This window comes from Aotus nancymaae, unplaced genomic scaffold (assembly GCF_030222135.1).
Source record: "Aotus nancymaae isolate 86718 unplaced genomic scaffold, 86718_ANA_hifiasm-v0.15.2.pri h1tg000019l, whole genome shotgun sequence".
Taxonomy (NCBI): Eukaryota; Metazoa; Chordata; class Mammalia; order Primates; family Aotidae; genus Aotus; species Aotus nancymaae.
Window position 1 is genome coordinate 27,654,165 of NW_026988431.1, and position 13,437 is coordinate 27,667,601.

At 40.6% G+C, this 13,437-nt stretch overlaps 1 protein-coding gene across 2 annotated transcripts in view; it reads left to right on the top strand.

Annotated features, from left to right (window-relative positions):
* ACP3 (acid phosphatase 3) overlaps positions 1–13,437 on the top strand; it is an 85,592-nt gene that overhangs the window by 38,230 nt on the left and 33,925 nt on the right. For both annotated transcript variants that reach the window (XM_012451236.2, XM_012451235.3), the window contains exon 10: positions 2,652–2,821. In XM_012451236.2, the coding sequence (XP_012306659.2) occupies positions 2,652–2,821 (170 nt within the window). The remainder of the gene's footprint in view (positions 1–2,651; positions 2,822–13,437) is intronic.

Consider the following 13,437-nt stretch of genomic DNA (forward strand, 5'->3'; position numbering starts at 1 on the left):
AAGGCATTCAGAATAGCTGCACACCAACCTGACTGTGCAGTTACATGGGGATCTGTGCTCAAAAGAGCCCATGCTGGTTTTAATGATCTGCTATTGCCATCTTTAAACTGTAATAGTTTTTAAACAATGGGTCCTGTATTTCATTTTGCAAATTTTGTAGTCTGGGATGTAGCTTTCTGGCTCTTGAATTTGTAGAATAAAAAAGTGACAGCACAGAGACCTCATTCTCAACCAATATCTTCACTGCTTACTAAGAAAGTGAGTTCTGCACAGCTAGGGAAGGGTAGATACATCCTTTACTGAACCTCTAACTGGGTGCCAGGCACAGTGAACTAGAACTAAAATGTGGTCTTAGTTAACCTTGCTCTCAAATATCTAGAGTCAGAGTGGAGAGGTGAGACCCACAAAATGGAGATTGACCAAATAGAGCAGAAAATGGGAATGAAAGGACTAGAGACATAAAACCCTCTCTTAATAACAAGCCCAGCACAAGTCTGCCCTTCAGAAGGCCAACTCTGGGCACAGAGTTAATAAGTCAACCAGATTCCAGGATCAGCTCCAGTGGCAGGCACTGTCTCCTTCAGGATAAGACAAGAGAAGCTACTGACTCTACTTATACCTTCCTGTTCTCTGGTTTCTGGACCCCAGGGGTCTGGAGCTTGCTTTCTTAGTGCACAGAAGCATTTTCTCCCACGGAATTCCTTCTCTTAACACCTGAGTTAAATCTATATTACAAATCAACTATGGAGTATTTCTTCAAATGAAAGGCAGTGACATACAGAAAAAATTAACCAAGGGCCACGTAAAGGTGAATTCCAATTTGTTATACTAGGATTTCTTTTATTGGCACTCCAGGGAAATATCAAAGGTTAAACTTGATTGCTTTTAAATTAGAAACAAGGAGGCTTCAAGTTAACAAATTCTGTCTAAGCCTGCTTATGACATGATCCTGACTGTGAGGTGGTCTCACATTTTCTTAGAGAAAATATGGAGAGAGACAGAAAGGAAGAATATTTTAGACTTCCAACCATCTTAAATCTGTAAACTGTTCAGGTTGTAGAAAACGTAGCCATAAATATTCTTTAAAGATTTAATTTTGGGTTTGATACAGAGATTTAAAATTGTAGACTATATAAAATAATTCATTAAGTTAATATTGCTTTGTTTCACTTTTACATTTTATAAAACGTTTTTACCTAAACTCTTTGTATGCATCTTTAGCTTGTGTCTTCAACATTAAAGCCAATTTTGAGTCTTTTAAAAATTGTTTCCCAAATATATTCACTAATAAGGGTAATTTTGTCTTCTATACAGATGAACCTCAGACTCTTGAAGGCTTAACTCAGTGAAAATTAATTTCACACTTATCTAACAGTACAGTGCAGGTGTCCTTGGTCAACAGATGTGATTCACACATGGTCATTCCCTACAATTTCAAGAATGCTGTGCTCACTTGCAGGCAGCTTGTAGAAAGCAATGAAAGGGTAGAGGCAGCAACCTGCTTATCAACTACTTCAGCCTAAAAGGGACACATCATTTCTGTTCACTTTCTGTTGGCTAAAATTAGTGACTAGGTCCCACCTAGGTACAAGGGAGTCTTGGAAATGTGGTCACTTCTGAGCCATAATTCAGTTCTATGGGAAGAGAATAATGGAGTTTGATGGAGTATTGGACATCTAGGCCTTATCATCTTAAGACAGAAGATGCTGTTACTGAAAAAGTTATTCTAAGATAGAAGTACCAATTCATATAATATTAGGGAAGTTGTTTACAAGTTTTATAGATATATTATAAGTGAATATTTGCAGTTACTATGTTTATATGGCTTTTTAAAGTGATGTTTTAAAAGGCTTGTTTATAATGACACCCAAAAGTTGCCATTGTAAGGTTACCACCAAAAGAAAGATCATTAAATTTTACTTGAGTTCCCCTCCTGCCTCCTTGATTGGCAAATGGATTCCATAAGCAACTCATGCTGGTTGAACTGAGGTTAGTTTACGCCATTGGACCTTCTCAAATAGTCCATTGTTTTTTGAGATAAAGCATTGAGAGAGCCCTCCTTAACATGACACAATGTAAGGACTTAAACACATACCCACAGCTTTTTTCTGATGGATAATTTTCTGATAAAGTCTTGCTGTATATTCAAGCATTTATGTTATACGTTATTTAGTTCCATATTTGTGGCCTAGTTAAAGAGAGGGGAGATACATTCAGAAGAAGGACTGAAAGAACTATTCAAGTAGGAAAAAAGAAAAGAAAAAAAGGAGCAAATGAGAAAACTAAAAAGAAGGGAGGAGGAGAAGAAAAACCCAACACCCTCACCTGCTTCTCACTTATCCAAAGGCTCAAAGTCACACTCAGCTCCCTGCAACCATCACTTCTCACCACCTCCTCTGATTTAGCATCCTGGTGCCTACCTCCTATGTCCCTATCCCTAACAAACCAGCCCTCCTGTTCCACCCTGCAAATCTGTCCCGCCTGCCCCAGTCTCCCCATTTACACACCTAAATTGACTAAAATCTCCTAGTTCCCATAAGTTTTTCCATTAGTCCCTCAACTAGCATGTAATAGTCCAGGTGGAAAGAAATTTAGTGGCAGTTCAACAACACAGAACTAACAGAGCTTTCTCCTCTACCTTTCTCTGCCAGGGAGTACTTTGTGGAGATGTACTATCGGAATGAGACGCAGCACGAGCCATATCCCCTAATCCTACCTGGTTGCAGCCCCAGCTGTCCTCTGGAGAGGTTTGCTGAGCTGGTTGCCCCTGTGATCCCTCAAGACTGGTCCACGGAGTGTATGATCACAAGCAGCCATCAAGGTACTGAGGACAGTACAGATTAGTGTGCACAGAGATCTCTGCAGAAAGAGTAGCTGCCCTTTCTCAGGGCAGATCATGCTTTGAGAATGTACTTTGGCCATTACCCCCAGCTTTGAGGAAAATGGGCTTTGGGTGATAATTGTATGTTTTACGGACCCCCAACTTCAGGCAATTCCTACCTCTTCACCTGGCCCTGCTCCCTCTTGCCATAAAACTTAGCTCAGTATTTTTTTGTTGTTCAGTGTTAATGTAAAGGGGTATCAGTGCCAAAATATAATGAGAGATAAAACTTAGGTCAAAGTTCATGGAGTGGTCATGAACTACATGACTGGCCACACAGGACCATTTTTATTTAAGGACTCTGAGATTTTGCTTGAGCAGGATTAGGTGAGGCTGTTCTTTAAATGTCTGAAGTGGAACAGATTTCAAAAAATCCACAATCTAGGGTGGGAGCAAGGAAGGAAAGATGTGAATAGGCTAATGAGCAAATTTACCCATCAGTTCCAGCATTCTCTCAAGGAGAGGCAAAGAAAGGAGATACAGTGGAGACATCTGGAAAGTTTTCTTCACTGGAAAACTGCTACTATCTGTTTTTATAGTTCTGTTAAAATATACAAGGCTACAGAACTAAAAATGAAAAACCTTTTTGTGTCCTTTGGTCCTGGAACGTTTATGTTCCTTTTAAAGAAACAAAAATCAAACTCAACAGAAAGATTTGATGCATGTAATACATATAGCAGTTCTTGAAGTATATATATCATAGCAAATATGTCATCTGATGAGAACAAGATATTTGATCACAACACATCAGGGAAGAGAGCACCACATGATGGAGTTTTCTAGAAGCTCCAGTGATAAGAGATGTAGACTCTAAAGTTGACTTAAGGACAGGCATGGTGGCTCACGCCTATAATCCCAGCATTTTGGGAGGCCAAGGCAGGCAGATGACTTGAGCTCAGGAGGTCAAGATCGGCCAGGACAACATGGTGAAACCTTGTATCTACATAAAATATAAAAAATTAGATGGACATGGTGGTGTGTGCCTGTAGTCCCACTATTTGGTGGGCAGAAGGATCACTTGGACCCCAGAGGAGGAGTCTACAGTGAACCAAGAGTGCACCACTGTACTCCAGCCTGGGCAAAGAGCGAGACCCTATCTCAAAAAAATAATAAATAAACAAATAAAAATAAAGTTGATGTAAGAAAGGAAGTATAGGCCAGGCACAGTGGCTCACACCTGTAATCCTTGCACTTTGGAAGGCTCAGGCAGCACAATCACTTTAGGCCTAGTGTGTTGAAGACCAGCCTGGTCAACATAGTGAGAACTTGTCTCTACCAAAAAGGAAAGAAGGAAGTGTTACATATCAGACTGAAACAAAATTAGAAATGTAACTATGTGCTAAGTGCCTCCAAGTTAAAAACTAATTGGAATGTTGAAAGTGTGGTTATGAAATCTGTTAGGAGGACAAAAGGAATGTGTAAATCTTTAATGCTGGTATCTTCAGAAAACCTAAGCAAACTTACAGGTCCTGCTGAAACTGCTCACTTTGCAAGAAAAAAATCATGTTCAAATGGCATTCTTAAGAGTCTTATAGCTTTGCCATGTGGCAGATCTACACATCTAGAGAACACCGTGCTCTATTACCATTATGGATAAAGATGAAATGGTTTCTAGAGATGGTTTTTACTGGATGCCAGAATCTAGAGCAAAGCTGTCCCTGCTCCTGATTGGTCACAGAATGACTGACAAAGACATCAATTGATACGATTCTTTGTGTTATTTCCTTCCCAAGTAAATGTTTGTTCTTGGATCCATTGTCTATGCTTGTAACTGTCTTCTAGCATTGATCCAAATGTAAAACAGGGAATAAAGTCATTATTAGGAAGTTCAAAAGCATTGCCTTTATATAATGAACTTTGAAAAACATATATGTGTGTGTTTAATTAGAATAAAATTCCTCTAGGTAGATTTCAGGAGCTCTCTTTGTGTTGGGGTTTTTGTTTTAATATAACAAGAGGGAAAATGTTAATATAAAGTAAAATAATTTGACTGGCTTAAATGAACATTTTACATTGAAAATATAGTTTGGACTTTTCCACTTCAGATAAAGGAAAAGCTGTGGATGGCTCTGCCTCATCTATTTAAGATGGAATTTGCTGAGGAAACACCCTCAGGAAGTATACAATATGCTAGGAAAGTAAAGAGATACATACTGTATAACACAGAAAAACCAGGGCTATGTCTTATGACTACACAGGTTCCTGTGGGAACAAGTTACCCAAATTTGAAGTGGGGAAGTAAGGTAGGTTGGGAAGGCTTTCTGCAGAAGGTAGCAACTGCATCATGTAAAATCAGTTTGAGGCCAGGCACGGTGGTCAAGAGCCCTTGACCTCTGTTTTCAGCACAGTTGTTTTGGCATTCTCATGTTCCACCATTGCTATTAAGAGCCCTTGTTCAGTGATGTCCCATCCAGCACTGCTCCTCCCTCAAAGATGAGGCCATCTGTTTATGACACCTGTAATCCTAACACTTTGGGAGACTGAGACAGGAAGATCATCTGAGATCAGGGGTTCAAGACCAGCCTCGTCATCATGTCAAAACCCCATCTATACTAAAAATACAAAAATTAGCTGGGCGTGGTGGTGCATGCTTGTAATCCCAGATACTTGGGAGGCTGAAGCAGGAGAATTGCTTGAACTCAGGAGGCGGAGGTTGCAGTGAGCTGAGATCGCACCACTGCACTCCACCCTGGGCAACAGAGTGAGACTTCGTCTCAAGAAAAAAAAAATCAGTTTGGATGGAGGACTTTAATGGTGTGGTCCAAGGTACTAGAAAGGCATTTATCAAATGTCCTATGGCTTGACGCTGGAAAGAAGAGGAGATTACTCATCAGGAAGTTCAGACTCCAAAGAGAGTCCCACAGAGAGTTATTCAAGGGGCCATTTCTAAAAAGAGAAAATATCAGCTCCACAAGGATTTTATCTGATGTGTTCCCTGCTCTATCTGTCCTCAATACCTGGAAGTGTCTGTGCCAGGGATGGACTGGCGCTCAATAAATATTTGCCCAATGAATACATAAATTTGTTACCTTTTCTCCCTTAAGCTATTCTTGCTTAGCCTGTTGAACAGCAATACTTAGTAAGTTAGGAGTTACTTTTTACCCTACTCTCTCCTTCATTCTCCATAGTCTCTTACCTCCTCTTGTCAAATCTACCTGTGGTATATATGTAGAATTCTTTCCCTCAAAACACAAGTAACAACTTAATATTCAGGTAGAGTGAACTATGATTAAGCAGCAAAAAATTTTAATAAAAAGAAACACGTAAGGGTTACACTGCAGTCTGCTCATCCAGATCTCAAGAGTGGAATGTGCACATCGGTTCCCAACTCTCAGTTCAGCAACTTCACTTGGGCAGCTCCAATGCAGCAGAAGTATTTTCACCAAAGAAATTAAATGGTACAAATCTTACCAGCACACCACTGGTTTGGGCTCATCAAAAGCTTGTTAAGAATCTATGACATGAGTTGGCCTCTAATGCAATAAGTTCAATATCTGAACTTCTGTAAAGTAAAGGATTACATTTATTCAGTATGATCTTAAAGACGGATGCTTGCGGCCACAGGTAAAAATTTCAGGGAGACAGATTGTCACTCAGTGTTGGGAAATTCCTGAGGTAAGAGTGCCTGTTAGGCTGGATAGCCACTCACCTTAGAAAAGAGATACTACAGAGAAGGCTGAAACATGGAAGATTGTAGGGTTTGGGTGGCTCATTAGTTGGGCCACCAAATCTAGCAAATAAAAGTACAGGATGCCTAGATAAATTTGACAAATGGCTCTAACTGTCAAATTTCTGTAATTCATTGAAAAAACAAAAAACAGAATACAGAACACTTAGGATGTTCTGAAAAAGGCAATACAGGAAGCAGGACAAAATCATTAAATATAGGATATGTCCTGTATATACAAGATACTTCACTACCCTACTCCTTAGAGTAGGGAGTTTCACTATGAAATTCTACCCATAACTGTAAGCAGTGTTTTTAGCTAGTGCTAGTAGGCTCACTTAGCCAGGTGCCACATCATATCAATTAAATTCACCAGAGTCTTTGCTGGAAAATGCATAAGTCTAAGGCCATAGCATGTTATTTGAAAATAACGAGGCCAGGCGCGGTAGCTCACGCCTGTAATCCCAGCTCTTTGGGAGGCTGAGGCAGGTGGATCACGAGGTCAAGAGATCGAGACCATCCTGGTCAACATGGTGAAACCCCGTCTCTACTAAAAAAATACAAAAAATTAGCTGGGCATGGTGGTGTGTGCCTGTAATCCCAGCTACTCAGGAGGCTGAGGCAGGAGAATTGCCTGAACCCAGGAGGCGGAGGTTGCGGTGAGCCGAGATCACGCCATTGCACTCCAGCCTGGCTAACAAGAGCGACTCTGTCTCAAAAAAAAAAAAAAAACTGCTTCTTTAATTCCAAAATTTTACTAACACATTCAGACTTTCTTCACTAGTGCTCTCCCACCCACTATCTCCATGGCCAACCCTTAATTGTTTCAGAAGAAGGAGACTTAACAGTGGGAAGTTCCAGTTTTCTCTCATTATCTTTGTAAAGTTGAGAATTTACAGTACAAATACATATCTCCAAGATTCAACCTTGAGTTTCTTAAAGGCAGGATCCATACATTTTTCCTCTTTAAGTCTTCAGCCAGTAGACAATGCCTAAAACCTTGTGCCTTCAATCAATATTTGCTAACTGAATATATGTTCAGCCCTGCATACCCAGCCTGACTTCCTTGTGACTGGGCTCAGATGTCAGAAGCCTGAAACTCAGCTGACTTAAAACTAAGAGAGAGAAGCTGTGAATGAGCCTCAAAAGTATACAGAGACCCAATCACTGGCCATATACACATTTGTATGTGCCAACATGTCTGTATTATTTGACCTCTGTTTTCAGCATAGTTGCTTTGGCATTCTCATGTTCCTCCATTGCTATTAAAAGCCCTCGTTCAATGATGTCCCATCCAGCACCTCTTCTCTCTCAGAGATGAAGCCATCTGATTATGACACCTGTTTCCTCATTCTTTTTTTTTTTTTTCTTTTTTTGAGACGGAGTTTCACTCTTGTTACCCAGGCTGGAGTGCAATGGCGCAATCTCGGCTCACCGCAACCTCCGCCTCCTGGGTTCAAGCAATTCTCCTGCCTTAGCCTCCCAAGTAGCTGGGACTACAGGCATGCGCCACCATTTCCAGCTAATTTTTGTATTTTTAGTAGAGACGGGGTTTCACTATGTTGACCAGGATGGTCTCGATCTCTTGACCTCGTGATCCACCCGCCTCGGCCTCCCAAAGTGCTGAGATTATAGGCCTGAGCCACTGCGCCCGGCTGTTTCCTCATTCTTATTGCCATTATCTTCAGTTTCTCAGGATATATCTCATCATTTGCTAAAGACATTGGCAACTTGCTTTGGTATGTTCCGATTTGCTCCTCACTCCACTCCTGCCCTAAATCTAGGCAATTCTGACAGCCATGATGCTGACCTATCCCATACACTGACCACCACACCAATATCTAAGCCTCTATCAAGTCAGTCACATGGTTTTTCAATTCTGATCTGTGAGTAAAGCTGAAGCAAACAAAAATCCAAGCCTATTGTCACCGTTTCAAATGATGAATGTTGACATTTCATTCCACCCTCACTGGGTCTCTCAATGTTTCGTGGTAAATGTATTCACCCCTACTTTTCCTACTCTCTGCAGGAAGGCCTGTTTTTCCCAAATGTCTTATTCCATTTTGTTTTTTTATTCTTATAAGCAAGATAATCCATTGATAACTCCTTTAAGTTCTACTCTCACAACCTCAAAAATATCTCAGTAGCTCAAACCTTCCTTTGCTGCTGTCCCTCAGGAAACCACATTCCCCCCACGTGGGCTGACCTCACTGTGTGTGTGAGCCCATCTCCACAGTCTCCTCAGGACCTCAGTGAATCTCTTGGCTAACTTCACTCTCTTCCTCTGCACTGGCTCCTTCCCTTCTACTATGAAAATGCTCAAATATCCTCTCATCAAAACACCCTTAAGGGCTTACTTCACCTCACTCTCCTCAATCTCAATTTTCTTGAACTAATGATTTATATGTTCTTATACTATTTTTTCACATCCTTCTTATGCCTTAATTATTCTGTAAAATATGTCTACCCTTCTGTCATCTCTTTTTTTTTTTTTTGGAAACTTCTCTTTCAAAACCATCAGTGTCTAATTCAGTGGCATTTCTTTCCTTGTGAAGCAGCTATTAACATCCCCAATTTACAGAGAAGAAAACTGAACCTCAGACTAATAGGGTCAAGATTCAAGCCACAAGTAATAGGGTCAGGATTCAAGCCTAACACTTTCCAACACCCTGTTTCTACCATCATACTCACTTTCATTCCACAATGTCTTACATAGTATTTTCTTAGACCAATTTCCAAAAATAGGGTTGATGGGTCAAGATATCTGAATATTTAATAAGCAATAGATTTATTGAGAACCTATTATGTACTCAATATTTTCCTAAGTATCAAGCATTAAGCTTGCCGAGTAAATAGCAGCAGACGAGAATGCTGTCCCCATGTGGCTTGTGGACCTTGTCGGGGAAGGAGGGGTGGACAAGGAGATAAATAATTAAATCAGCCCTAAGAGCAAAGTACAGTAAATTCTACGATGAAGGGCATACAGGAGAAAACACAGCAGAGGCCATTAGCCTAATGGGTCAGAGAAGGCTTCTTGGAGGAGTGACGTTCAAACTGGAACCTGAAGGAGAAAAGGTACTAAGCAGGTGAATGAAGGTGAGGAGAGAGGAGGATGTTACAGACAAAAGAGGAGAATGTATAAAGGCCAAGAGGCTAAAGGCAGCATAGAGCACTTTGGGAACTGGAAAAAGTTTAGTCAATGTGAGGAGAGCAGAGGCCACAAAGGCGAGCATTAAGTGCTCCATAGGTCAAGTTGAGCAGTTCTGATCATGGAAAGGTTTTAGGCAGAGGACAGATGCTGTAATTGGCTTTTTGTCTTAAGAAGATTCTTTTCAGTCATTACCTGTACTAGATCTCTTTGTAGTAAGATAGAATTGATCATGCTCTTTTCTCAGTGTTTAGGACACTGCTCTGCCAAACTCCTGAAATATTTTATAGTACAAAGGAGCATATCATTTAAAAATAAATAAATAAATAAGTATCACAGGGAGAGAAAGCACGTGCACTCCCCTGAGTCTTTCCTTTGTTCTTGGGTTCCTCATTCTACACTCAGTATGAGCCAGTATACCCAGGCCTCTGTCTTCTATGTCTACAATCCTTATTTCCACATCTAACTGTAGAATTCTTGACCTGTTTTGTCAAGGTGCCTACTGATAGTCTCTATTAGGATAATAACCTGTCTCAATCCCACAGTAGAGACAAAATATATTATCTTCTCGACTCCAATTCTTTTTTGTAGTCCCAAACACAATTTATCTTCTCAGTTACCCAAACAAAAAGCCATCAGATTGCCTTCGCCACAGCTCCTCCCTCACCAGTATATGCAGTCTGTTACTAAAACCTGTTAATTCCACTGCAGGAGCATCACCTCAATTCCCTCCTCTGCATTTCCAGGGCCACAATTCCAGTTCTAAGTCCCCGATGTCTTATCAAAGGTATTTTCAATAGCTCTCTATCAGGCCTAATGTATCTCCACCATCCTATCTTTTCCACAGTTTTTGTTTTGTTTAAACAGAGTGGGCTGTATCACTTCCATATGTAATAATTGCTGATGACTTCCATTTGCCCCATGTCAAACCAAGCACTCTAAAAACTGGACCCTGGCCAGGCACAGTGGCTCATGCCTGTAATCCCAGCATCTTCAGAGGCCAAGATGGGAGAATCGCTAGAGCCTAAGAGTTTGGGACCAGCCTGGGAAACATAGTGAGGCTCCATGTCTACAAAAAATACAAAAAAAATTAGCTGAGCATGGTGGCACATACCTGTGGTCCCAGCTACCCCTGGAAACTGAGGTGGGAGGATCACCTGGGCTCAGAAGGTTGAGGCTGCAGTGAGCAGTGATTGCACCACTGCACTTCCAGCCTGAGCAACAGAGTGACACCCTATCTAAAAAAAAAAAAAAAAAACTGGGCCCCCATTTACACATACGATTTCACCTCCCTGAAGCCTGTGTTCTAGTCATGTGTAACTTCTCATTTTGTCCCAAACATGCCCTTTAAAAACTCTTTCTGTCTCATGGCAAAGTCTTACTCACCTTGCAGGCCAGCTCAATTCTCAGAAGACTTTCCAAACTCTTTCTCTTTCAAATAAAATACACTCTGTTGACTGCAACTTTCTCTTTGTTCCAAAAGCATTTCTTTTGCACCTACATTTTAGTAGTGATCAAATTATCTCATAATTATCTATCTGGTTCTCCTGTTAGACGTTGGGCAGAGATTATGAACCTCAGCACCTAGTACAGCCTACCTGGTACATGTGCGCTAATCACATGTCTTAGTTTTAATGACTTAGAACTTATAGGTTCCCAACTCTTAGTCCAGTATTTTCTCATGATACCAGGATGCTTCTTAGCATCATGATAAGGTGATTTAAAATCATACCCTGAGAGATAATGTCATTAGAACTGCAGATGGATTTAATATAAGTTTAAGGAAACTAAATGAAATTGAAGAAGGAAAGAAAGGACTCAATGGAAATGAGGAAGGCAGATACTAGTGATTCTTAAAAATCTATTTTCATGGCTGACTGTCTGCATTTAGAAATTTATTTTTAGTTACTTTTATGGGCTGTGTTGTCATAGCAGTCCTATGGAATATGCTTTTCTACTTTTCACTTTGGCAGATGGAGGTGGTGGTGGGCAGATCACCTGAGGTCAGGAGTTCATGACCAGCCTGGCCAACATAATGAAACCCCATCTCTACTAAAAATACAAAAAAAAATTAGCCAAACATTATGGTACAGCTACTTGGGAGGCTGAGGCAGGAGAATCCCTTGAACCTGGAAGGCAGAAGAAAAAGGATTGTGGCCAGGTGTGGTAGCTCACGCCTATAATCCTAGCACTTTAGGAGGCTGAGGCAGATGGATGACTTGAACTCAGGAGTTCAAGACCAGCCCAGGCAACATGACAAAACCCCATCTCTACAAATAATACAAAAATTAGCCAGGCATGGTGGTGTGTGCCTATAGTCACAGTTACTTGGGAGGGTGAGGTGGGAGCATCACTTAAGCCTGGGTGATAAAGGCTGCATGAGTCATGATCGTGCCACTGCACTCCAGCCTGGGTGAGAGTGAGACTCTGTCAAAAAAAAAAAAGAGAAAGGATAAAAAGAAGGGAACAAGTTAGGAGGCCGTTGTAGTGATCCCAGCAAAAGATGATGGTGGTTCAAAGCAGGGTGGTGACAGAGAAGAAAAAAAGTCAGTGTTGGGATATATTTTTTGGTAGGACCAATAGGATTCCCTGATAGTGTAAGGTGTGAGAAAAATAAACGAGTTAAAGAAGACTCTAAGAGTTTTATCCTAAGCCAACAGAAGGGAGCTTCCATCAACTGAAATGAGGGAAGGCTCTGGGAAGAGCAGATTTGGTGTGGGGGAGGAGGATGGGAAGATCAGGAGTTCAGTTTTGGACTTGAGATTGAAAAGCCTATTAGCTATCTAAAGAAACATATCAAGCATACAATTGGATATGAGTCTTGCACTTAAGATAGATGTCAGAGCTGGAGATCTATATTTGGAAGTAATCGCCGAATAGATGGTTTTTAAAATCATGGGACTGGTAAGATCCCAACCCCAATACAATTATCTGATTAACCTTAACCAGATTATCTAATTGCTCTGCTTCTTATTTTCCTCATTTTCACAGTGATAATGTCAGGTGAAATCCATGATTTTCACCTGTGTTCTATGGTGCACTAGGGTTCTATAGAAAGAGCTGATGGGATCAGAGAGATGCTTGCTCTCCCAGTGCCTAAGCCAATAAGAAACCTTATATTTTTACAATGAAGAGACATACATTTAGAGATGGTATAAACTGGCATTTATGATGTGTATACTATAGTGGACTAGGGTGTGTGTGTAGGAGAGTAACTTTCCAGATGAAATAATGAATTAGCATCTTATTAAAAATTGGCCCCAAATATCTGCTTTTACTCATCAGCTATCAAAGGAATATGTGTAAATAAAGTTACATATTAGCAATAGCACACAGTTATGCTAAAAATGTTTGCCATAGTCAAAATGTGCTCAAGATCTCCTCCTAACAAATATTTACCTAAAAATCAAATTTTAAAATCAGAAGATTTCATTTCTTTTAGATCCAACTGATTGCAGGTGAGCATTCAGAATTTCCTTTAACCCTGAGAACATGAGCAATTGGTAATTTAACTACAGAAAAATGCATAAAGTTAGTGCTATAAGAGGGCTTAGAAATATTTCAGTCAATTACCCTTCCTTTTCAGTGGGGAGCTGAATCCCAAGGGTCAAAGGTCATGCTGGAACTGGAACCTAGGTCACCTCCTGACTCCTAGTCCTGTGTTCTTTTTACCACACACACAATGCTGATTTCAAGACCTTTTCAGAAACGCTTCTGAAATTTGCAATTAAGGCAGAAAGC